General features: G+C 52.1%; 1 protein-coding gene across 2 annotated transcripts in view; it reads right to left on the reverse strand.

The window, feature by feature from the left end:
• Positions 1 to 900: 900 nt before the first annotated feature.
• The window catches only part of ABCC3 (ATP binding cassette subfamily C member 3), a 57,387-nt gene continuing 34,752 nt past the window's right edge, over positions 901 to 23,535 (reverse strand). For both annotated transcript variants that reach the window (XM_004041372.5, XM_063706265.1), the window contains 16 exons: positions 23,272 to 23,398; positions 23,010 to 23,186; positions 19,423 to 19,590; positions 18,903 to 19,092; positions 17,106 to 17,220; positions 16,807 to 16,951; positions 16,492 to 16,699; positions 15,994 to 16,304; positions 14,639 to 14,838; positions 14,363 to 14,489; positions 12,682 to 12,783; positions 8,830 to 8,976; positions 8,479 to 8,637; positions 7,711 to 7,877; positions 4,882 to 5,076; positions 901 to 1,511 (listed from right to left, as the gene is read on the reverse strand). In XM_004041372.5, the coding sequence (XP_004041420.1) occupies positions 1,403 to 1,511; positions 4,882 to 5,076; positions 7,711 to 7,877; positions 8,479 to 8,637; positions 8,830 to 8,976; positions 12,682 to 12,783; positions 14,363 to 14,489; positions 14,639 to 14,838; positions 15,994 to 16,304; positions 16,492 to 16,699; positions 16,807 to 16,951; positions 17,106 to 17,220; positions 18,903 to 19,092; positions 19,423 to 19,590; positions 23,010 to 23,186; positions 23,272 to 23,398 (2,647 nt within the window). In that variant the 3' untranslated portion in view covers positions 901 to 1,402. The remainder of the gene's footprint in view (positions 1,512 to 4,881; positions 5,077 to 7,710; positions 7,878 to 8,478; positions 8,638 to 8,829; positions 8,977 to 12,681; positions 12,784 to 14,362; positions 14,490 to 14,638; positions 14,839 to 15,993; positions 16,305 to 16,491; positions 16,700 to 16,806; positions 16,952 to 17,105; positions 17,221 to 18,902; positions 19,093 to 19,422; positions 19,591 to 23,009; positions 23,187 to 23,271; positions 23,399 to 23,535) is intronic.

A 23,535-nucleotide genomic window follows, 5' to 3' on the forward strand; every position in this document is an offset into this window, starting at 1 on the left:
ACAAGGATGGAAGTCATCTTCCATATACTCATAAACATCCTGGGCAGAAACAGCCTGCCAAAAAAATGTGATTAACCTTTAACAAATGGTCCTGCAGCACAGGCTGACCCAGAGCATATAGAAAAAACCAATCAAAGGATCCACCTCCATCCATATCTACTGCAAGCCATTTAGGGTTGGGGAGAAAACTACCATCACCCACAGCCACTCACATCATACCAAGACAAAGATAGAGGAAATGAGAGCGAGACAGAGGAGACCAGAACACTTAGGAACAAGGAGAAGAGATCCATTCCAAATAGAAGGCCGGTGCCAGGTGGACTCTGACCTGCAGAAAAGAAACTCTTTGTTGGCTTGCTCAAGAAAACAAATTTAATTCACCCCTCACATCTTGTCTGCCAACCTGGGAGTGTGGGTGGCTTCTCTCTGGGCAGGAGGTGGCCTCTCGGCTTCTTTGTGCTCACACATTCAGCTTTGGCTAGACTGAGGAAAATGAATGACTTGGAGGCCTCACTGGTTATAGGAACTGTCTGGAACAGACTTCGAAATGAGCAAGGAAGTAAAAGCATCATGCACTTCTCAGTCCCTAGAGAAACAGGCATAGAGGGCTGAGGGATGACATTAACGTGGAGGTGTTCACAGCAGCTTTCCCAAGAGGCCCCAGGTCAGCTTTCAGGGCCTTTCTCACCGTTTTACAATATCTGCACAGCAGAGCAGGAGCTACTGGCAATTACCCAGGGAATTTTGGCTGTGAAGGCAATATTTGCAGCCAAGAGCTCTTGGGTCTGAAGTTCAGGTAACTACAACCATGTACATGTGTAGAAAATCTTCCTCTTGGCCTCCTCCAAAGATCCTAATCCCTAAACCTTGTGAACAAGTGCAAAAAGACTATTGTGTATATACTGTTGACCATGTAGTTTTATTTCATCAGTACTCCCATTTTTAATGGATTCAGGCAGCACCCCAGAGTACAGGACTGAGTTCCTAGGGGTGGCCGGACCCAGCAGCTGTCTTCTGTTCCAGGAGGAAAAAGCTTTTTATTAAAAAACAGAAACTAAACTTTAGAAAATAAGAAAAATCAGAGGGAGGACAGAGGTCATTTCATAAAATCGTTATTTGAAAACAGTGCAGTGTGCAAAAAACACTCAGCTGGGAATCGGGAGACCGGGGACTAGTCTAACTGTCTCAAACTAGCTGTGACCTTAGGCATGTCATTCACCACTTGGGGATCATTTCCTCATCTAAAGCATTCAGCACAGTTACCCTGTAAGGCACTTTACAGGTGCAAAATCTTAAGGTGCCCCCAGTGTTTGCTATCAAGTCCATTCTGCGGACATATTTGGTGTCATTTCCTTCCTGATGAAAACCAGGAAAGGCCAGGAGGAAATCTCAGGAATATATTTTAGGCAAGTCCAGCATCTCTGGCCATCCCGTAGAAGATGCCTCTAGCTGCAATGAGGTTGGCTGGAGAATCAAATTCAGCTACTACTCCTTTGTCCAGGACCAGGACCCTAGTCAAAAAAGAGAGAAGTGGTCAGGTTTCCATCAGCCCTGACCTGGTCACATCGTCTAATCCTGCTCTTCTGGGTACTTGCTCAGGCCCACAGTGACATGCCAACCCACCCAACACAGCCACCGCACCACATGTGCACACTTGCAAGGCTGGTTATTTTAGCCGTTCTGTTAGTTCTGGCAAGTGAAGCGGTTTCTGGGATCAAACACAAGGTCCTATTCATCTCTGCTAGTCAGGGCTCTGAAAACCTTCCCTAATGAGCCCTTCCCCTTGCCGGGGTCACAGGACTTCAGCAGGCTGTGCGCAGGGAGCCACGGGCCTGTGCGCTGGGCTCTGTGCACATCCATCTGCTTTGTGTCGGCTCACAAAAGCACACGGCAGGAAACCAGCTGCAGCGAGGCTGACACTGGAATCTGGGGCTTGGGCTGCAAATCTGGTGGCGGCTGCTGCTGCTGCTGCTGCTGCTGCTGCTCGGTGGGTCTCCAGCTCACACACAAACAGCTAGGCCTGAGCCCAGGGTTAGAATCTCCCACCAACCACTCACCGGGTGCACCTGGTACAAGGCCAGTGGGCTGGCTCCACCAGGGTACGGCAGGAGGGGAAGGGGCTCTCCCCAGCCTGGAGAAGTGCTCCTCCATGGGAGGGGGCTGACTGCATTCTGATTCTCAGCCTACTGGGCTCCCAGATGTGTCCTGGGAAGGACTGTGTCTGTGACATCACTGCCTGGCCACCGCCCCCCTGATCCCAACCCTGACTCCAAAATCAAGGTCTTCAGTGGCTTTTGATTGCTCTTGGGTAAGGACTGAATGCTCTCCCATGGTCCTCAAAGTGCAGCAGAGTGCGGCCTGTTCTCCACCCCCATCTTGGTTCTACTGCCTCCCTCCCATGCACTCCAGCCTCCTGTACTCTCCTGCCTCCTGTACTCTCCTGCCTTGGGGCATGTGTTATATCCTTTGCCTGCAATTTTCAGCTCGCTGCCTACCTTATTGCCCCACCTCCATCCTCCAACTCTTACTCATTCTTTCAGGCCTGGCTGGTGCATCCCTTCCTTACAGGAGAAAGTGCCCTGGCCACCCTGTGTGGATAGTCTTTTTCTGGCCTGCACACACAGGCCTTTGCGTCCTTCCTATGGGCCCTATTTACACATGATTATTTGATTAATTTCTGCCTGTTCCACTAGAATGAATGAACTCCCAACCTCCAAGGTCCATCCAAGCCCCTCACCCTAGGGCTGCTGGTGAATGAAACAGTTTTGGTTAGGCCTGGGAACAGGTCCTCTCAGCCCAGCCCTGTCCCTCCTCCAAACCCAGGGCTCAGCACTTCCTGCCCACCCTCCCTTCTCCCAGTGGGGTCCTAAATGGGAGTGGGGGGTGAGGGTAGGAGAGGGATGGAACAGACAGAGGGTAGCATCAGGCATTCTCAGCTTGGCTCCCAAGACACTGCCGGCTGCATGGGGGCACTTCCAAGAGAGCAAGTTCTGACCCATTGCCCTGTCCATGGCACCCTTCCCACTCCACCGTCCTGCAAGTGTTTCTTGAGTGAATGAAGGCCTGTTGGGGTATTCCCACTATACTCCTTCAAAGAAGACTCGTCTGAGCCTCCTGCCTCCTCCTCCCCTCTAGTTTCTAGGGAGCGCAGCCTGCCAGGCCAGGGCCAGTTCACTCCCGTGAGGCTTCTGAGTCACCCAGCCCTCTCTCCTCGACCTCCAGCACCACACTTTGACATCTGGCACAATGAGGGAGTGGTCTGCCTCTCCAAGGAAGCCACAAGCTTCTGAGGGCATGGCCCCTCCCGTCATCCTTGGAGGGCCTAGCTCAAGAATTAGAGCAAGGGGCTGGGGAGGACACTGTCATTTCTCAGGATCACCTGCAGTTTAAGTATCTTTCATTGACTTTTTTCTTTTTTTTGAGGCAGAGTCTCGCTCTGCACCCAGGCTAGAGTGCAGTGGCGCAAACTCTGCCTCCTGGGTTCAAGTGATTCTCCTGCCTCAGCCTCCTGAGCAGCTGGGACTACAGGTGCCTGCCACATGAGAGGCTAATTTTTGTATTTTTAGTAGAGACAGGGTTTCACCATGTTGGCCAGGCTGGTCTCTAACTTCTGACCTCAAATGATCCGCCTGCCTCCGCCTCCCAAAGTCCTGGGATTACAGGTGTGAGCCACCACGTTGGCCAACTTTTTTTTTTTTTTTTTTTTTTTTTTTGAGACAACGTCTCACTCTGTCACTCAGACTGGAGTATACTCGCGTAATCTTGGCTCACTGCAATCTTTGCTTCCTGGGTTCAAGCAATTCTCTGTCAGCCTCCCGAGTAGCTGAGATTACAGGCATGCACCACCACATCCGGCAAATTTTTGTTTTTGTTTTGTTTTGTTTTGTTTTTAGTAGAGACAGGGTTTCTCCATGTTGGCCAGGCTGGTCTTGAACACCTGACCTCAAGTCATCCGCCCTCCTTGGCCTCCCAAAGTGCTGAGATTACAGGTGTGAGCCACTGTGCCCAGCCCTCATTGACTACGACAATCCCACGAAGCATCATTTTCATTTGAAACAGGCTCAGAAAGGTTTTGCAAATTGCCCAGGGTCACACAGCAGCCTGGGACTCCAGACACAGTGCTCTCCCCATAAGGCTCAGCTCCTCATGGTGCTGTCACAGTCCAGCTGCCACCTGAGTTGCTTCTTCATCTGTGACCAGAGTGGCTGTGAGACACCAATAAGGTGAGGGACATGCAGGCACTCTGCCAGCAGGTTTCTTAGGAAGTGATGGGACTCAGCATGAAGCCTCTAGTTCCCCTTACATTGCCTCATGGAGGAGGCAGGATGCAAGTGGCCTGTGCACAAAGACAGTGCCTGTGGAGCCCAGTGTGCCCTTCCCCATGTGTTAGAAAATGTCATTGTTGAGGCTGGGTGCAGTGGCTCACGCCTGTAATCCCAGCACTTTGGGAGGCCGAGATAGGTGGATCACTTGAGGTCAGGAGTTCGAGACCAGCCTGGCCAACATAGTGAAACCGTCTCTACTAAAAATACAAAAATTAGCCGGATGTGGTGGTGCACGCCTGTAATCCCAGTACTTTGAGAGGCTGAGGTTGCAGTGAGCCACTGCACTCCAGCCTAGGCAACAGAGCAAAACTCTGTCTCAAAAAAAAAAAAGAAGAAGAAGAAAATGAAAATGTCATTGTATACCCCACCCCTGAGCCCAGGCCACCCCACTCTGGTCTGCCCCCTGTCTAGATCTTGGGAAACTCTGCTCTGCCTGCCATGCCCTAGCAATCCCAGGAACATTGCCTTATTCAGATAACCCTAATCTGCCCTGCCCATTCCTGATGCCCCAGGTGGCCCCACCAGGTTCCCCATTGCTCAGGTTTCCGTGTCCCACCTGGTGTAGTCCATGATAGTGTTAAGCCGGTGTGCGATGGTCAAGACAGTGCAGGTATCAAATTGGGTGCGGATGGTAGCCTGGATGAGGTTGTCAGTCTCCAGGTCGATGGCAGCTGTGGCCTCGTCTAAAACCAGGATGCGGCTCTTGCGGAGCAGGGCTCGGGCCAGGCACACGAGCTGCCTCTGGCCCACGCTGGGAGTGGAGAAGGCAGGCATTTCCAGCTGGGGGCCTCCCACCTGCCTCTGGGCCTCATTCCCAGACCTGTTTCACTCCTCAGCGGCCCAGGACTGGTTTTCTGTCTGACTTCTCCCATTTCTGCCACAGCCCAGCCCTCCAGAACGGAGCAGAGGTCTGGACACCATTGGGATAATGAGGGGCCTTAGGGAATGAGCCAGTGCTAAAAGGCATTGTGAAATCCCTGGTCTGCTCTTGGCACCCTTGGCCTCCTCTCTCGGTGCTTTCTTCCCCATCCTTGCTTTTCAGCTAGTGCCGTGATGTTTCTCTGCTTCACTCTATCAGTCATTTACACCTTAGTAAGAACATACTTGCATGGCTCTTCTTGGATATTTGCAAATAGGCCACACGATGCCATCTTGCTGAGCCTAATATCACACAATTCAGGCAGTCACCTCCCACCCCATAGGGAATACAGGCCAGGGCTCTGCTTTGGGGACAAGAAAAGGGCAGGGCAGAGGAACACCCAGGTACTCTTTGTGTCTGGTCACTGAGGAGGTAAAGGAGGAGCAGGACACACGCCTTCAGCCTCCTGCTCTGGAAGCCAGAGCCAGCAGACAAAACGAGGCTGTGTTCCCAACCAGAGGCCACAGCATCCCCACATCCAAGGACAAATACCTCAGCCCTTCCCAAAGGCGTGAGTCACCACAGCCGGAGTAAAGTCCGGGCTCTCTCCCTGGCCCATTCCCGCAACTAATGAAGGTTTTGGCAGCAGAATGAGCCGCCGGATAGAACTCAGGGCTGATTTATGGTGGAACTGGCACAGGACGCAGGTTATACTTAAAGTGGCTACAAGCTCAGTGAGGGAGGAGGGGAGCTGATTTCTGTCTCTGATCCCAGCATGTGTCAGGGTGGGGCATGCTCTGGGGGAAGTGTTGAGAGCAAGCAGGTGAGAAGAATGGATCAAGCAAGAGACAGTCATGGGGCACAGGGTCTGGAGAGACCATGTTTGTCCGCCAGCCACCCCCACGTGGTTATGTAAGTGAGAGCCACTTAAGATGCATATTTAGTCTTAAGGGCTGCCTGGGTGACAAGGGAGTCCCACCAGTTGTCCAGGTGAGGGAGGTGGCTGTGATACAGCAAGGAAAGGTTTGGGACAGAGCCAGAGTCCCCGCTCTGCCCCTTACCAGCTGAACTGCTGCGAGGAAATCATTTCAAACTGTGGAGGCTCGTTTCTGGCCCACAGGACCATGGTAAAGATTAAAGGAGAAAGTGGAGGCCAGAGTGCTTTGAATATTGTTAAGTGCTGGGCAAATGTAAAGTTTTTTTTCTTGAGACGAAGTCTCGCTCGGTCGCCCAGGCTAGAGTGCAGTGGTGAGATCTTGGCTCACTGCAACCTCCGCCTCCAGGGTTCAAGCGATTCTCCTGCCTTGGCTTCTCGAATAGCTGGGATTACAGGCGCCCGCCATCACACCTAGCTAATTTTTGTGTGTTTAGTAGAGACAGGGTTTCACCATGTTGGCCAGGCTGGTCTTGAACTCCTGCCCTCAAGGGATCCACCCGCCTTGGCCTCCTAAAGTGCTGGGATTACAGGCGTGAGCCACTGTGCCTGGCCTTGTTTTAGTTTTTGAGGTCTGGGGAGGGTGCATGAGTATGGACTGAATATAAAAATGAAAATAGGGAAGAGGAGGAGGAGGAGGAAAAGATGGAGGGAAGGGAGGAGGGGAAAAGCTGACATTTTATAGGAGCAGCCAAGCGAAGCGCTTTTCCTGTGATCACACTGACCCTAACACTGCTCTGTCCAGGTGGTAGCCACTGGCCCCATGTGGCTATTAGCACTTGAAATGTGACTAGTCCAAATTGAGACATTCTGTAAATGTGAAATATACACTGGATTTCAAACTTGTAGGAAAAAACGCAAAATATTTCTAATACTTATATCAATGATGTGTTGAAATAATATTTTAGATATACTGGGCTAAATAAGTTATAGTATTACAGTTTATTTTGCTTGTTTTTCCTTTTTAAAAAGTGTGGCTATGAGAAAAAAACATTAGTTTCATATGCATGACTGCTTTGTTTTTTATTGGGCAGCATAATGCAAAGAGGTATGGACTGTTATTATCTGCCTTTTAGAGTGAAAGAAAAGTAGGCACAGAGAGGTTAAGCAACTTGCCCCAAATCACACAGCTAGCACAGGTATAGGTATCTCCAACCTTTAGACTGAGTAAGAGGTGACTACTGGCCCCTCCAATGCATAGCCCAGTGGCTGAGGACATAAAATCTGGGGCTGTAAGAAAGCTCTGGAGGGGAGAGGGCTTCCTCAAAGGGTTTTGGAATCTCCCAGAGCTGGTTCAAATCCCAGACCTGCCTTCTCCCAGCTGTGCAACTTAGGTCAAGCCCTTTACCATCTCTGAGCCTCAGTTCCCTGACCGGTGAAGTGGGATCATGGACCACTGCTGGGGCTTGTGTGAGGAGTCGGCGGGGCAGTACACCATGCCTGGCACACGGAATAAGCTCAATACGAAAGGACAGCCCTGTGCACATCCGGGCTGGCCTCATCTCTGTGTCATTGGTGTCAGGTTTCTCAGCACCCGCCAGGGTTTCCCAGGGAGGGTTGCAGTTCCTGACCTCTGCACTCCCAGTGTTTACCTGAGATTCTCCCCGCCCTCTGAGCACTGGAAGTCCAGGCCTGCCGGCTGGGAGCTCACAAACGTGTGCAGGTGGGACAGCTCCAAGGCCCGCCAAATGTCCTCCTCTGAGTAGCTACCGAAGGGGTCCAGGTTCATGCGCAGGGTCCCCGAGAACAGGATGGGGTCCTGGGGATACAACGTGGCCTCAGAGGGAGGCAGCTTAGGCCCTATGAGGAGCCATAGGCCCCAGGTCCAGGGAAGAAGAGAGTGATTAAGGTGGCAGCATTCCCACTCTGTTTCCAGCTCCCCAGGGGACACAATGGCCAAAGAGATAGAAAATTGCCTGTAGGGGAGTGATAAACCTCAGCTTTGCCAATCACGAAGACCTCTGTTGAAGCAGGAACCAGAGCCACTAATCTGACTCCAAAGTGTCCACTCGGCAGAAACAAAAAATACCCCAGAGGAGACAGAAAAAGTGAAATGTAATTAGAGCTGTGCAAAAAGACCAGGACAGAATGTCTCGGGGGAAGAGGTTCTTGGAGGGATCCTTCCCCATGTGCTGGCCCAGGAGGTCAAAGGACAGGGCCTGATTGGGCAGGGTAAGTCTGAGCTTTCCAGATCCATGACGGGTGGCTCACTGATGGCTCTGCTTCCTGCTGTCTGTCCCTCCCCACCTGCCCAAGCCTCTGAGACTGGGGTCCCAGTCTCCATCCTAAAGCTACAGAACAAGGTGGGGCCTGCCTCCAGGGCCGTTGGTGAGTGTGGCCAGCGCATGCCAGGCTCCTACCTGCGGGATGATGGTCAGCTGAGAGCGCAGGTCATGGAGGCCGATGTCTGCCACGTTGAGGCCATCAATGCGGATTTCACCCTTTGCCGCCTCCAGGATGCGGAACAGGCAAAGGGTCATGGAAGACTTGCCAGCCCCAGTGCGGCCCACGATCCCCACCTGGGCGGAGAAGGGAAGGGGCTCTGAGGGGGAAGCTGAGAGGTCAAAGGCGCATCTCCAGGACTCCCCTGGAGGCCGAACAAACATGTGGCTGGAGCACTTGCGCTCTCAAAAGACCCAAGCTCCCCACAAGGGCTGTGGCCGTGTCTGCAGGCATGAACACACACGCAGGCCCGTCTACCCCACGCGTACCTTCTCGCCACCGTGCACATGCAGACTCAGGTCTCTCAGCACCAGGTCTAGGCCCGGCCGGTAGCGCACAGAATAATTCCGGAACTCCACCTCCCCACGTGGGGGCCAACCTTCGGGAGGGCGGCTGCCTTCCACCACCCAGGGCGCCTGGCAGGAGGGGCAGATGGGGTCACATCAGCTGCCCAGTGAAGCCCTCTTTCACCTTTCGGTCTCTCTCCCCCAAGGCCCCTCAATCCTTCCCAACTATGGTCCCTGGGAGGGTCCTTGGCACCCCTGTGGCTCAGCCTTGTGTTCAATGACTCCTTTATCCCTCTGACTTTATTCCCCACAGACCTACTCCAACACTCCCCTGTCCTTCCCCTCCCAGTCTCTCTGCTTGCCCATGTTCCTTTTTTTTTTTTTAAATTTTAGAGACAGGGTCTCAATCATGGCTCATTGCAGCCTTGAACTCCTGGGTTCCAGTGATTCTCCTCCCTCAGCCTCCCTAGTAGCTAGGACTACAACAGGCACATGCCACCATGCCTGGCTAACTTGTTTTGTTCTGTGACAAGTTCTTGTTCTGTCACTCAGGCTGGAGTGCAGTGGTGCAATCATAGCTCACTGCAACCTTGAATTCCTGGGCTCAAGCCATCCTCCTGCCTCAGCCTCCTGAGTAGCTAGGACTACAGGCCTGTGTCACCACACCTGGCTAATTTTTTAAAGAAAAACTCTGAAGAGACTGTGTCTTGCTGTGTTGACCAGGCTGGTCTCGAACTCCTAGCCTCCAGGGATCCTCCTGCCTAGGAGGATTCCCAAAGTCCTGGGAATACAGGTGTGAGCCACTGTGCCACACCTTATATTCCTTGAAGTGCCCTCCCTGCCTGCCCTAACTCCCCCTCTCATTACCTTTACCCATTCATTGTTACTGGGTGGCAGCCCAGTGCCAGGCAGTGGGGACACAATGGTACCCCATTGAAACAGTCCTCACCCTCGTGAGATTTATGTTCTAGTAGAGGGAGGCATATAATCAACAGATAAGCAAATCTATACAATGCAAGAAGTGATGAGTGCTAGGGGCCAAGAAGTGCTTAGTGTTGCTGCTTTATACAGGGTGGTCAGGGAAGGCTTCCTGGAGGAGGCAGACTTTAGTAAAGACCCGAAGGAGGTGAGGGAACAAGCCAAGTGGATATCTGGAGGGAGGGCATGCCAGGCAGAGGGAACAGCAGGCATAAATGGCTCTAGGTGTGTTCTGGAGCACACTGGCAAAGGCAAGAGGTAAGAGGCTGAGGTAGTGGTGGCTCCATCATGTAGGGCCTTGCAGGCCATTTTAAGGACTATTTTTTTTTTTTTAACTCTGATTAAGATGCAAAGCCATTAGAGGGCTGTACACAGAGGAATGACGTGATTTGATTTTTTTTTTTTTTTTTAATCTCTTGGCTGCTACAAGCAGAATAGACTGGCAGGGCATAAGATGATGGTGGCTTTGAGATAGGATTGGCTACATAATTTGGGAGGCCCAGTGCAAAATGAAAACCTGAGGCTTCTTGTTGAAGAATGATGGAGAATGTCAAGACACTGACGGCAGAGCATTACTCTAAACGCGCAGTTCTTCCGGGAGTGGGGACGCTGTGACTATTCCTGTGGAGCCAGCCCTGCTTCGAGGCAGGAGAAACCACGCGGCCAGAGGTGAAAAAGCAGAGCAGCAGGCACAGATTGGTCTCTCGAGGAGGCGTCAGAGAACGGGCCGTGGGGTTGAGGGCAGACATTTATAGGATACAGAGACAGGAGCATGGGTATCCATGCAGGAACTGGGCTGCTAGACATGAAGCAGGGGAACTGGAAGCTCCCAGACAGTGAGGGGTGAGGGGCCAGAGGGTGATGCCTGGGGAAGCCAGGCTGGGGTCAGGCAGGTGGACTGGCGGGTGCAATGCAGGCCACGGAATCCACGAGGACTCCAAAAGGAAGGGAGAGGTCATTTTATTGGGACGTTGCTAAGAGGTTGAATTAGACGAGAACAGAAAAGCGTCCCCTGGATTTGGAACCAGGAAGGTCACTGGTGAGCTGTCTCCGTGGAGCGAGGGCCAGAAAGAGGACTGCAGGAGGCAGATGAGATCAAGGCTGATGAGGAAGCGGACGCAGCTTGTAGAGACCATACTTTAAACCATGCTTCATGACAGAGGAGAGCAGAGAAATGGGGCAGTGGAGTGCAGGGGGGAGGGTTTGCGTGTGTGTCTGGAATGGAAGATGTGATGGAATATTTTTGCATGTGGATGGGAAGCGTCCAACAGAGGGAGCAAGAATGACAGGAGATGGAGGGCGGGACTGAGGAAGCCAGGTCCTCAAGCGGCCATGAGAAGAAATGGAGGGGCTGGGCTTTGAAACAGAAAGGGATGATTCCTGCTAAAAGTGAAAAGGAGACAACGGTGAAGGAGACACAGGCGGGTTTAAAGACTGAGAGGGAGGAAGGTTGAGGGAGTTCACGTCTTAGAACCCACTTTTTATGGAGGTGTCAGGCAAGGTCGATGGCTGAGCAGGAGGGAGATGTGGGGTTTGAGGACAGAGATTCTTCAACAGAATTCTTTCTGAACGTGAGAACATGGGCTTCTTGGGGAAGCAAAGCAGGAACATGCAGCCGTGGTGTGTGGTTATAAACTTGTCAACTCAGTGATTTTTCTCCTGCAAGCTTTTTTTTTTTTTTAGACAGAGTCTCACTCTGTTATCCAGGCTGGGGTGCAGTGGCGCAATCTCGGCTCACTGCAACCTCCACCGCCTGGGTTCAAGCGATTCTCCTGCCTTGGACTCCCAAGTAGCTGGGAATACGGGTGTGCACCATCACGCCCAGCTAATTTTTTGTATTTTTAGTAGAGATGGGGTTTCACCATGTTGGCCAGGCTGGTTTTGAACTCCCGACCTCAAGAGATCCACCCACCTTGGCCTCCCAAAGTGCTGGGATTACAGGCATGAGCCACTGTGCCCTGCCTCCTGCAAGGTTTTAAGTGCTCAGTGCAGGCATGAAGAAGGCAGATTGGTGGGCTCAGCTGGGGTGGGTTTTGGAGGTGAGTACAACTGAGAGAGAAGAAAGAGAAGGGCGAGGCAGGTGAGAGCGTTTGTGTTGGTGGAGCATAGACTCTAGGCTGGCCGGGGAGGGAGGTGAAGGCAGAGAAGCTGATGGACAGAGACACAAAGGGGGGTCATGGGATTGGGAGTCCCAGTGAAGGCAGACTGCTGTGACAGTGGGGGACTTGGAGCATGAGAGCGAGCAGGATAGGAGCGTGGGCCAAAGATGGGATGCTTGACACTGATGCTGCAGCTTCTGGGCATGAAGAGGGCTGAGGTGTGACCATGAGAGGGGGCAGTGGAGAAAAGTCTGGAACCCCCAGAAGGGAACAACTCCTTTTCCCCAACAAAGGGCATGCTGCCCCACCTCCACTCCTTTGCCCAGGCTGGTCTCTTTGGCTGGAATGCTCACCTTCCCACTGCCCACCCCACCATCTTACTTAGTCTATCAAAGCCTGTCCATCCTTCTCATCTAAGCTCGTCTCCCCTGGTCACCCCAGCTGAAGGATCTCCCTCATCTGCCCTCTCCAGGTGCATCACGCCAGAGATCTGGTCATCCACAGCAAAGCCCTGCAATAGGTCTTACCCCTCCCACCAAATCAGAATCACCTGAGGGCAAACACCGTCTTGCTCAACTCTGATCTCTCTACACCTCCTAGCATAGAGCATTGGTTGATGCTCAGTAAGGAGTGAATGGGTAAATGAATGAAGAGCCCCATACGTGGCAGGCCCTGATGTTGAGGGAGAGAGGGCCACCAAGCTTTCTTCCCCAGCTACTTCAGATTCCCCCTGTCCCGGGCTCATGCCAGTACCCACCTCTGTCTCTGTCTTGGAGTACTCCTTGACCCTCTCCACAGCCACGATGTTAGATTCCAAATCTGACATCATTCGTATCATCCAGTTCAGAGCAAATGTCACCTGGCCAAAGGGACTGGGTTATACGTACGGCGATCTCCCCTCCCCACCGTAATGGCTTTGGGAGGAGTTCAGACTCCTGGATCATGTGCCCATCCATGGGATCCTAGCCCATGGATGACCCAGGTGGGCCTGGATCAAGCCCACAGGCATGCCAGCTGGGGCTGTAATCACGAATGACTCCCTCGGGCAGTGACAGTGCAGACTTAACCAAGGACCACCTCGCCTTGGTTTCTGTTTCTCCAACTTTAATATGTATAAGACTTCCCAGAGAATCTTGTTACAATGCAACGCCGGATTCTGTAGTCTGAGGTGGGACTTGGAACCTGAGATTCTTCATTTCTAACAAGCTCCCAGAGGATGGTGATGCAACTGGCCCATGGGCCACACTTTGTGTACCAAGGAGTCTTGATCAAAATGCAGAGTCCTGAGCCCCATCCTAGGTCTACTGAATCAAAATGTACATTTTAACAAGTAGATTCATGTGCACACTGACCTTTGTGAAAATTGACCTTTCTGGATTGTTTTTTGTTTGCCAACGCGTTCAAGGTTTGAGCCACCTGAGGCATTAACAATGTGATCTGCTTTACAAAAATTCCGTTTGCAGTTAGGTGACTCTTTGACAGTACAAGATGGCATCAGGATGACCTGCCTGACCTGCAGACCAGGCTTCAGTCACCTCGTCTGTGTACTTTCTCTGCAAGCATGTGAACGTGAGCCGTATGCCAGCCCTACACTGTCCTGACCTGTCACATGAGCCTACAACTTGCCCAGAGACAAGAGAAATTCTGTTTGTCCTTTGGGGCTAAGCTCCAAGATCATTTCTACAACACCCCAAAGCAAGAAAACTCCTCTGGACTTTTTTTTTTTTTTCTCTTGAGATGGAGTCTCGCTCTGTCACCCAGGCTGGAGTGCAGTGGCGTGATCTTGGCTCACTGCAACCTCTGCCTCCCAGGTTCAAGCTATTCTCCTGCCTCAGCCTCCCAAGTAGCTGGGATTACAGGTGCCCGCCACCACGGCTGGCTAATTTTTGTACTTAAGTAGAGATAGGGTTTCACCATGTTGGCCAGGCTGTTCTGGAACTCCTGGCCTCAGGTGATCCGCCCACCTCGGCCTCCCAAAGTGCTGGGATTAGGTGTGAGCCACTGCACCCAGTCCCTCTTCTGGGCTTTTAAAACATTTTGTTTCTCCAGCCACAAAGACCTGCTCAGCCTGCAGCACAATCTCCTGCTGATGGGGGTCTCTCCAGTTGAACTGTGAGGTGTCAGGCAAGGTCGACGGCTGAGCAGGAGAGAGATGTGGGGTTTGAGGACAGAGATTATTCAAAAGAATTCTTTCTGAATGTGAGAACATGGGCTTCTTGGGGAAGGAAAGTAGGAACATCCAGCCATGGTGTGTGGTTATAAACTTGTCAACTCACTGATTTTTTTCTTTTTTTTTTTTTTTTTCTCACAGTCCTTGAGAACAGACCCTGTGGCTGGTGCCCATACTGAGCAGGGAGGGGCACTCGGGAGATGCCTGGAACACCTGTGTGGTTTCTGTCCCATTGGTGGCCCTGTCCTGGGGTCCAGGCCCTTCATACCTGCAAGGAGTAGGACACAGAAAGGCCCACCAGCCCCGGGTTCAGGCTGCTCCTCCCGATGACGGCAAATAGTGCAGCAAAGAGCACCACGCAGTTCCCCACGAACTCCACTCCGATGCTCAGCCACCTGTGGGGGATCAGATGAGGAGGAAATGGGGCAGGGGCAGGGCGGGGCCAGTTTTCTGCTTAGGGGAAAGGAGGGACAAGGACCCTGAACACGAGAGAGCCTGCTGGGAATTCCTGGAGGAGCAGGGAGCGAGGGAGGCGGCTTCTGACCGGTTGGAGATGATGTAGGGGTAGCAGCTTCTCTGGTTGGCATCCACCTTAGTATCACTGATGACCTCAAAGTCCCGGCTGCGGTTGTAGGCCCGGATGACACTGGCACCAGTCACTGTCTCCGAAAAGTGGGAGTAGATAGGTGAGCGGCTGACTGATTCCAGCCGCTTCAGTTGCCGTGATGTGGCTGCATAGAAGCGCTGATGGAGGGAGAAGGAGTTTGGTGTCAGGGCCATGGAACCCCCAACTCAGTCCTGCCTGTCTCTGAACTCATCCATTTTCAGATGAGTCCTCCCAGCCAGCCTCACTCCCACCACGAGACATCGCTGCCTTCCCCCACCTCCAAGGACCCAAGACTTGGGGCCTTGATGTGTCATTCATTCCCTCCCTCTGATCATCTCTGCTTCAACCCCACAACAACACGGCTCTGCCTCCAGTTTCCATCCTCTCCTCTGTGGCCTCAGATATCCAGGCTATACAGGATGTCTATCTGATTCTCCCCTAGCCCAGCACAGAGCACAGCCTAGATCATGGTCGCTATACCGAGGTGTTGAGCATCTATCCCCGGGAACTGACTAATTCATTACAGAACAGGAGTTCAGTGTCTGCAAAGGCCTTTTACAGTTAGCTGTATCTGAAGGTTATCAACTCATCTATGTTAAACGCATGCATACACGTATGTTTAGATATGTATAAAAGGAAGGAAAGGATAATGTGTCCCAAACTGTTGACAATGTTTTATCAAAAAACAGCCAACAGGAAGGCTGGGTATGGTGGTTCCCACCTGTAATCCCAGCACTTTGGGAGGCCGAGGTGAGCGGATCACTTGAGGTCAGGAGTTCAAGACCAGCTTGGCCAACATAGTGAAACCCTGTCTCTACTAAAACTACAAAAATTAGCTGGGCGTGGTGGCACATGCCTGTAATCCCAGCTACTTGGGAGGCTGAAACAGAATTGCTTGAACCTGGGAGGCGGAGGTTGCAGTGAGCTGAGATCGTGCAGCTGCACTCCAGCCTGAGTGACAGAGCGAGACTCGAGATTCCGTCCCCCCCCCCAAAAAAAAAAAGCCAACAGGAAAGTCCCAGTGCCAGCTACAATGTATAACTATTTCATTTTATTCTCTCACCAGCTCCATGAGGAAGGTCTATGAGTCATTCTATTTTACAGGTGAGGCAAATGAGTTTCAAAGAGGTTAAGTAATGGCTCCCCTAACATAAATGTTAAGCAACAACTGCCCCTAACAAAACTCTGTAATGTTGGTGGCCTGAAGTGTCCCACCCCTGCTGCCCCTGCCCACGTGTTGCCCCGCCCCATACTAGCACCACGCCCACACTGGAATCACGCCCACCCCACACCTGCACTAAGGTGTAGAGCACAGCCAGGGGCAGGATGACCACAGTGAAGAGCGGCGTGCTGGCCACGATGACCACAAGAGTGGAGATGGCGTTGAAGAAGGAATTGAGCAGCATGAGGATGACAGGGGCCAGAACCTCATCAATGACATAGATGTCCTTGGAGAAGCGGTTCAGGATGCGGCCTGAGGGTGTGGTGTCAAAGAAGGACTGTGGCGAGCGTATCTTGTTGTGCAGCAGTGCCTGGTGCAACACACGGGCAGCCTGGATGCCACCCGCTGCCATGGCCATGGCTGCCAGCATCACCAAGAGCCCTGTTGGAGAAGGCAGAGGGCACTGGTTCACCTGGACTAGCGAGCGGGCACAAAGGGGCAGAATCAGAGACACGGGTTGATCAGAGTGGGTTAGGGAGGCTTGGATGCAAGGGCACAGTTTGGGGGGCCTGGCAGCCCAGAGAAGAAGGGATATTGGAGCCCCTTCTGGACACCCCCACAAGCTCACCTTGCAGAATTCCTAAAGCAGCATAGACGCCCAGCCTCAGGGAAGTGTTGTTCTGTCTACTGTCTGCCATGGCATCATTTGTCCAGGCACTGAGCCACACATTGGCTCCAACGGCAGCCGCACTTTGACCCACATACAGGAGACAGATGGCCAGTGTGGTACAGAGCCCCACGGCCTTGGCATAATCCCAGAACACACTGAGCTCCACCTGTAGGGAGCAGCCATGGCAGTCAGGGACAGGGGACTCCATAAACCCTGGGGCTGCTGGGGCCTGCCTGTCCATCCCCTCCAGCCCCTCTTGCCCCACCGACTCACAGTGCCAATGGCTGCTTTCTCCTCCTGGGTCAGTGCCCCATCTGCCTTCGCCTCTGTCACCTCCACGTTCTCTGATGGACCCAGGTGCCTCCGGGGTACAGGCCGACCCTGTCCCTCCCCATCTGAGGACAGGGCACTCAGCTGTCTGTGGAGGCAGCTGGTCAGGCCCAGGGAGGGGGCCTCAAGCACCCCCCAGGACAGAGGCTGGGAGTGTCAGGGAGAAACCTGCACCCCACCTGGCAGGGCTTGGGGAGCCCTGATACAGCCTCCGGGAGGGCTGGGAGCTCTCAGGAACTCACCTCATAAACTGCTTCTGGACCACATAGGTGACTGGATCATTGTCTGTCAGATCCGTGTGGTTGCTGAGTGTGTCTTCAATCAGCAGTGCCTCCTTATCCTCTGCACCTTCCGACGCTGCGATGGGGTGGGAGGAAGGAGATAGGGTTCAGCTAGTTCTCCCTGCAAGCCCCTGGTATCTCCCATTCCCCACTCTAATGAAAGGGGTTCAGTGGACAAGCATGAAAATAAAATGAGGCGGATTGAAAGGGCAACAAGAAAGACTTGGGTTAGGCAACAAGAAAAACTCTTCACAAATTATGGAGAAACGGACTCAAATACAAGGGTTAGGAACTTGGGCTCTGGAGTTAGACTGGCCGAGCTTAAAACTCACGTCCTTGGTCGGGCGTGGTGGCTCACGCCTGTAATCCCAGCACTTTGGGAGGCTGAGGTGGGCAGCTCACGAGGTCAGGAGATCGAGACCAGCCTGGCCAACATGGTGAAACCCCGTCTCTACTAAAAATACAAAAATTAGCCGGGCGTGGTGGTGGGCACCTATAATCCCGGCTACTCGGGAGGCTGAGGCAGGAGAATCGCTTGAACCCAGGAGGCAAAGGTTGCAGTGAGCCAAGATCGCACCGTTGCACTCCAGCCTGGGCAACAGAGTGAGAAACTGTCTCAAAAAAAAAAAAAAAAATCTGCATGACTGTAGGCTTAAAAGAAAATGTGTCCAGTGTGTGAGCAAGGGGCACGGCACTTGGTAAATGCTCAAGGCACGTTGGCTGTATGTATAGCCATAGGCAAGAAAGCCCAGGAAAAGGTCTGTGAGCCAATCCAGAATTGGGGGCTGGGGAGCTGGGTCTGGGCAACAAGGAGCCAGGGGCATGTTGTGAGCCCAGAGACGTCAACAAGCTCCATGAGGACTATAATTTTTTTGTTTGCTCACTGCTATAGCTTAGTGTCTGGAACAGTGCCTGTATATAGTGATTGTCCAATAAATTTTGGTTGATAAATAAGCGGCTTTGCTAAGCACTTGCATACTTGCCAAACTATTTATCCATGAAGCAGCCTTGCCACACAAGCTGGGCCTGGGCCCTCCTATGCTTTCAACAGATGGAAAACAGTCTCTGAGATCGGGCAAGGTGGCTCACACCTGTAATCCCAGCACTTTGGGAGGCCGAGGCGGGCAGATCACGAGGTCAAGAGATCGAGACCATCCTGGCCAACATGGTGAAACCATGTCTGTACTAAAAATACAAAAATTAGCCAGGCGTGGTGGCGCGTGCCTGTAGTCCCAGCTACTCGGGAGCCTGAGGCAGGAGAATCACTTGAACCTGGGAGGCAGAGGTTGCAGTGAGCTGAGATTGTACCACTGCACTCCAGCCTGGCGACAGAGCCAGACTCTGCCTCAAAAGAAAAAAAGAAAGAAAGAAAGAAAGAAAGAAAGAAAGAAAGAAAGAAAGAAAGAAAGAAAGAAAGAAAGAAAGAAAGAAAGAAAGAAAGAAAGAAAGAGAAAGAAAGAAAGAAAAAGAAAGAAAGAAAGAAAGAAAGAAAGAAAGAAAGAAAGAAAGAAAGAAAACAGGCTCTGAGACCGGGGCGGAGGATCTGAGTTCCCACAGTTAGGGTAGAGTAGGGTGGAGGAGGCAGTGGGACCTGACTATGTCCAGTTTACTTTCCCTCTGGTGACCATCACACAGATGGCCCAAGTTTCCCAGAACCTGCCTGGCACAACACTAGGCCAGTCTAGACACACTCAGAGACCCCAGACAGGGGGAATGCTGGGAAGGCATGGGAATCAGAGAGCCCAGGATGGCAGATACCGGTCCAGCTGTCCTCCAGGTGCCCTTGGTCCTCATCGGGGGCATAGTTGCAGAGAAAGTTGGCAAAGGAGCCGTTGCGCTGCAGTAGGGCTGGGTACGGGCCCATTTCAGACACCTGTCCATCAGCTAGCACGATGATGGAGTCTGTCTGGGGCAGGAAGCTAATGCCGTGCGTCACCAGCACTCGCGTCTGGGGAGAAGGCAGCAGGCTCTCACCCCTACCACCCTCCAGCACACCCCTGGCACAGGCACGGAGCCACAGAGTGAGTGTGAAGTGTGCCCATGTGCCAGGGAGCTTGGACAGGCACATGGGTGACTCACCCTGTGCTCGCCACAGCCTGCTCAGAACCTCGCAGGTGGGGGAGTTGTCCCCACAGGTTTCTCCTGATGCCCAACCCACATGCCCACTTCTTGCGCCCCCCACACCTCCAGGTCTCATCCAAACCCCTCAGCCCCTCACCAGCTCTCTCTTCGGGCCTCAGATCTCACCTTAGCCCCCTTAGCCTCTGGCAGGCCTCACCTTGCCTGCCAGCACACCTTCTGGCCCGATGACGTGGTCAAAGATGTGCTTGGCCACATGAGAGTCCACCGCGGACAGTGGGTCATCCAGCAAGAAAATATCGGCATCACTGTAAACAGCTCGAGCCAGACTGACCCGCTGCCGCTGGCCCCCAGACAGGTTAATGCCCTGGAGGGAGGCGGGGGGTAGGAAAAATGGGGTCAGACAGGCACAGGGAGACAACGGCCTGTCCACTGTTATTTGGGATGGCAGATTTTTTTTTTTTTTTTCCTGAGATGGGGTCTCACTCACCCAGGCTGGAGTGCAGTGGTGCGATCTTGGCTCACTGCAACCTCTGCCTCTTGGGTTTGAGCAATTCTCATGCCTCAGCCTCCCAAGTAGCTAGGATTGATTGCAGGACCACCATGCCTGGCTACTGACTAAAATGTTTTATTTTTTATAGAGACAGAATCTCCATATGTTGCCCAGCCTGGTCTCCAACTCCTGAGCTCAAGCAATTGGCCCACCTCAGCCTCCCAAAGTAAAGTGCTGGGATTACAGGTGTGAGCCACTGTGGCTGACCAGAACAGCAGTCTTCTGAATCTATATTTCACATGGGGCCTAGTCTGTCCCTGCAATGCTGTGAGGGACAGAGGTAAAGGGTAAGTCCTCCTGGGGCAGGTGAGGCCATTCTGCTCCATTGGTCACCACCCTGCCCAGCTTGGTGTCCTGCCCAACCCATCTACGGATAAATGGGCACACAAATGTGTATATACATATAATGAAATATCATTCAGCTTTACAAGGAGGGAAATTCTGACACATGCTACAACATGGATATGCCTTGAGGACATTATGCTAAGTGAAATAAGCCCGTCACGAAAAGACAAATAGTGGATGATTCCACTTATGTGAGGTACCTAGGTGATATGGTTGAAATATTTGTTCCTTCCAAAGTGCATGTTGAAACTTACACCGCAGTGTGACAGGATTGAGGGGAGGCATTTACCAGGTGATTAGGTCATGAAAACAGAGCCCTCATGAATGGTTGATCCATTTATGGATTAATAGGTTGATGCGTGAATGGGTTACTGGGGGAGTGGGACTGGTGGCTTTATAAGAAAGGAAGAGAAACCTGAGGTCGCGCGTGGTGGCTCATGCCTGTAATCCCAGCAATTTGGGAGGTCGAGGTGGGTGGATCATTTGAAGTCAGGAGTTCAAGACCAGCATGGCCAATATGGTGAAACCCATCTCTACTAAAAATACAAAAATTAGTCGGGCTGTAGTTGCGCGCGCCTGTAATCCCAGCTATTCGGGAGGCTGAGGAAGGAGAATCGTTTGAACCTGGGAGGCGGAGGTTGCAGTGAGCCAAGATCACGCCGCTGCACTCCAATCTACAGTCTGGGCAACAGAGTGAGGCCTTGTCTCAAAAAAAAAAAAAAAAAAGAAAGGAAGGAAGGAAGAGAGACCTGAGCTAGCATGCTCGGTCCCCTTGCCATGGGATGCCCTGTATGGCCTTGGGACTCTGCAGACTCCCCGCCAACAAGGAGGCCCTCTCCAGATGCAGCCCCTGGACTGTGGACTCTTCAGCCTCCGTAACTGTACAAAACACATTTCTTTTCTTTATAAATTACCTAGTTTCAGGCATTCTCTTATAAGCAATAGAAAATGGACTAAGATACTAAGTAGTCAAATTCCTAGGAACAGAAAATAGAATGGTGGTGACTGGGGCTCGGGGCAGTGGGGAATGAGGAGTTGCTTAACAGGCACAATTTTAGTTTTGCAAGATGAAAAGGTTCTGGAGATCGGTTGCACAGCAATGTAAATGTACTTAACATTGCTGAACTGTACACTAAAAAATGATTAAGTTTTTTTTTTTTTTTAGACAGAGTCTTGCTCTGTCGCCCAGGCTGGAATGCGGTGATACAATCAATCTCAGTTCATTGCAACCTCCGCCTCCTGGGCTTATGCAATTCTCCTGCCTCAGCCTCCTGAGTAGCTGGGACTACAGGCACACGCCATCACACTCAGCTAATTTGTTTGTATTTCTAGTAGAGATGGGGTTTTATCATGTTAGCCAGGCTGGCCTTGAACTCCTTACCTCAAATGATACACCTGCCTCAGCCTCCCAGAGTGCTGGCAGCCACCATGCCGGGCAAGATGATATATTTTATGTTATGTGTGGTTTTTACCACAGTTAAAAATTGTTAAAAAGCAAAGCCCCAAATTTTCCCCAGTGTTTCATGTTTTTTAGAGTAAAGGCCAAAATCTTAACCAAGGTAATCAGGGTTCTGCCTCTCTCTATCTTTTCCCTCCATTTCCCAACCCCTAGTCATGCCAGAGAACTCCAAGACCCCACACAGGGTTCCATGGCCCCAGACAGAGCTTTCTGGCTCCAGATGAGGCTCACTCGGTCTCTTTGTTGAGTTCTCTGATTCTCAGTGAGGATTTCCCAAGCTACCTTAACCATTCAACTCTGCAGGCATTCCTGTATTCCTTCCCCGCTTTATTTTTCCCACCGAGCATTTATCTAACATATTATATATTGTACTTATTTATCTTATTATCTCTTCCTGCCACTAGAATGTGAGCTATATGAAGGTAGAGATATTAGCCCGGTATTTTAGTATTCACTACTGTATACTATTTCCCAGAATACAGTGGGTGCCTAATAAATATATGGTAAATGAATGAACAGATACATGATGAGCTCCTCCTCCTCAGTTGTTAAAATTGAGGTCAAAAGTGATGCTTAAGGCTAGGCGCGGTGTTCATGCCTGTAATCCCAGCACTTTGAGAGGCTGAGGCGGGGGGATCACTTGAAGCCAGGAGTTCAAGACCAGATGGGCCAACATGGCAAAACCCCGTCTGTACTAAAAACACAAAAATTAGCCAAGTGTGGTGGTGCACACCCGTAATCCCAGCTACTCGGGTGGCTGAGACACGAGAATTGCTTGAACCCGGGAGGTGGAGGTTGCAGTGAGCCATGATCCGCGCCACTGCACTCCAGCCTGGGTGACAGAGCAAGGCTCTGTCTAAAAAAAAAAAAGTGATGCTCAGCCAGGTGCAGCAGCTCATGCCTGTAATCCCAGTACTCTGGGAGGCCAGGGTGGGAGGATCTCCTGAGCCAGCCTGGGCGACATGGCAAGACGCTGTCTCTAAAAAAAATTTAAATTTAGCTGGGCATGGTGGCATGTGCCTGTGGTCCCAGATACTCAGGAGGCTGAGGCGAGAGGATCACTTGAGCCCAGGAGTTCCAAGCTGCAGCGTCCCATGATGTCACCATGGCACTCCATCCTGGGCAACAGAGTGAGGCCTTATCTCAGAAAGAAAAAAAAATAAAAGTGATGCTCTTCCTTATGTAGGCTCCCTGCTGTGCCCTCCCTGTACCCTGCACAGGCCTTCAGCCCGGCTCCTAGAATATTCAATAGTTCCTACTTGTTCACTAAACAGATCTGCTAATAGATCTGTTTCCCCAGTGCCTGGCACAGAGTTGGGCATAACGTTACACCAATGTGTGAATGAAGGGATGAATATATGGACCTGGGCTGGGTTGAGGTGGGCAGCTCTATGCGCTAGCCTCTTAGGGATGGAAGAGGACTCTGTACCTTCTCTCCAATCTCTGTCTGATCCCCACCAGGCAGCATCTCCAGGTCAGATAGCAAGGCACAGGCCTCCAGAGTCTGCTGGTAGCGCTTGGGGTTCAGGGCTTGGCCGAAAAGCACGTTTTCCTGAAGAGTGCAGTTCTGGATCCATGCCTGCTGGGGCACATAGGCCACGGAGCCCTGGCCACAAGAGAAATTTACCTCGGGGCTTGCCCAAGACCTGGCTGAGCCCCACACCCTGCCCAGGAGCCCCTGCCTCTCTCACCTTCATGTGCACTTTGCCTTCTAGCTTCTCCATCTCTCCCAGCAGGGCAGACACCAGGGAGGACTTCCCACAGCCCACAGGCCCCACCACGGCCACCAGTGCCCCTTTCGGGACCTGGATGTCTAGGCTGGGGGCAAGGACCCCAGGAGTCCAGTTAGAGGCAGGGATCAGGGTTTTGGTCTCCAACCCTCCACCTGCAGAACCAAGCCCTCCGCCCTTCCAGACACCACCCTGGCAAGCTGAAGCTCTTCCTGCATTCTTGGT

The sequence above is a fragment of the Gorilla gorilla genome, chromosome 4 (assembly GCF_029281585.2).
Source record: "Gorilla gorilla gorilla isolate KB3781 chromosome 4, NHGRI_mGorGor1-v2.1_pri, whole genome shotgun sequence".
In the NCBI taxonomy this organism is placed as follows: domain Eukaryota; kingdom Metazoa; phylum Chordata; class Mammalia; order Primates; family Hominidae; genus Gorilla; species Gorilla gorilla.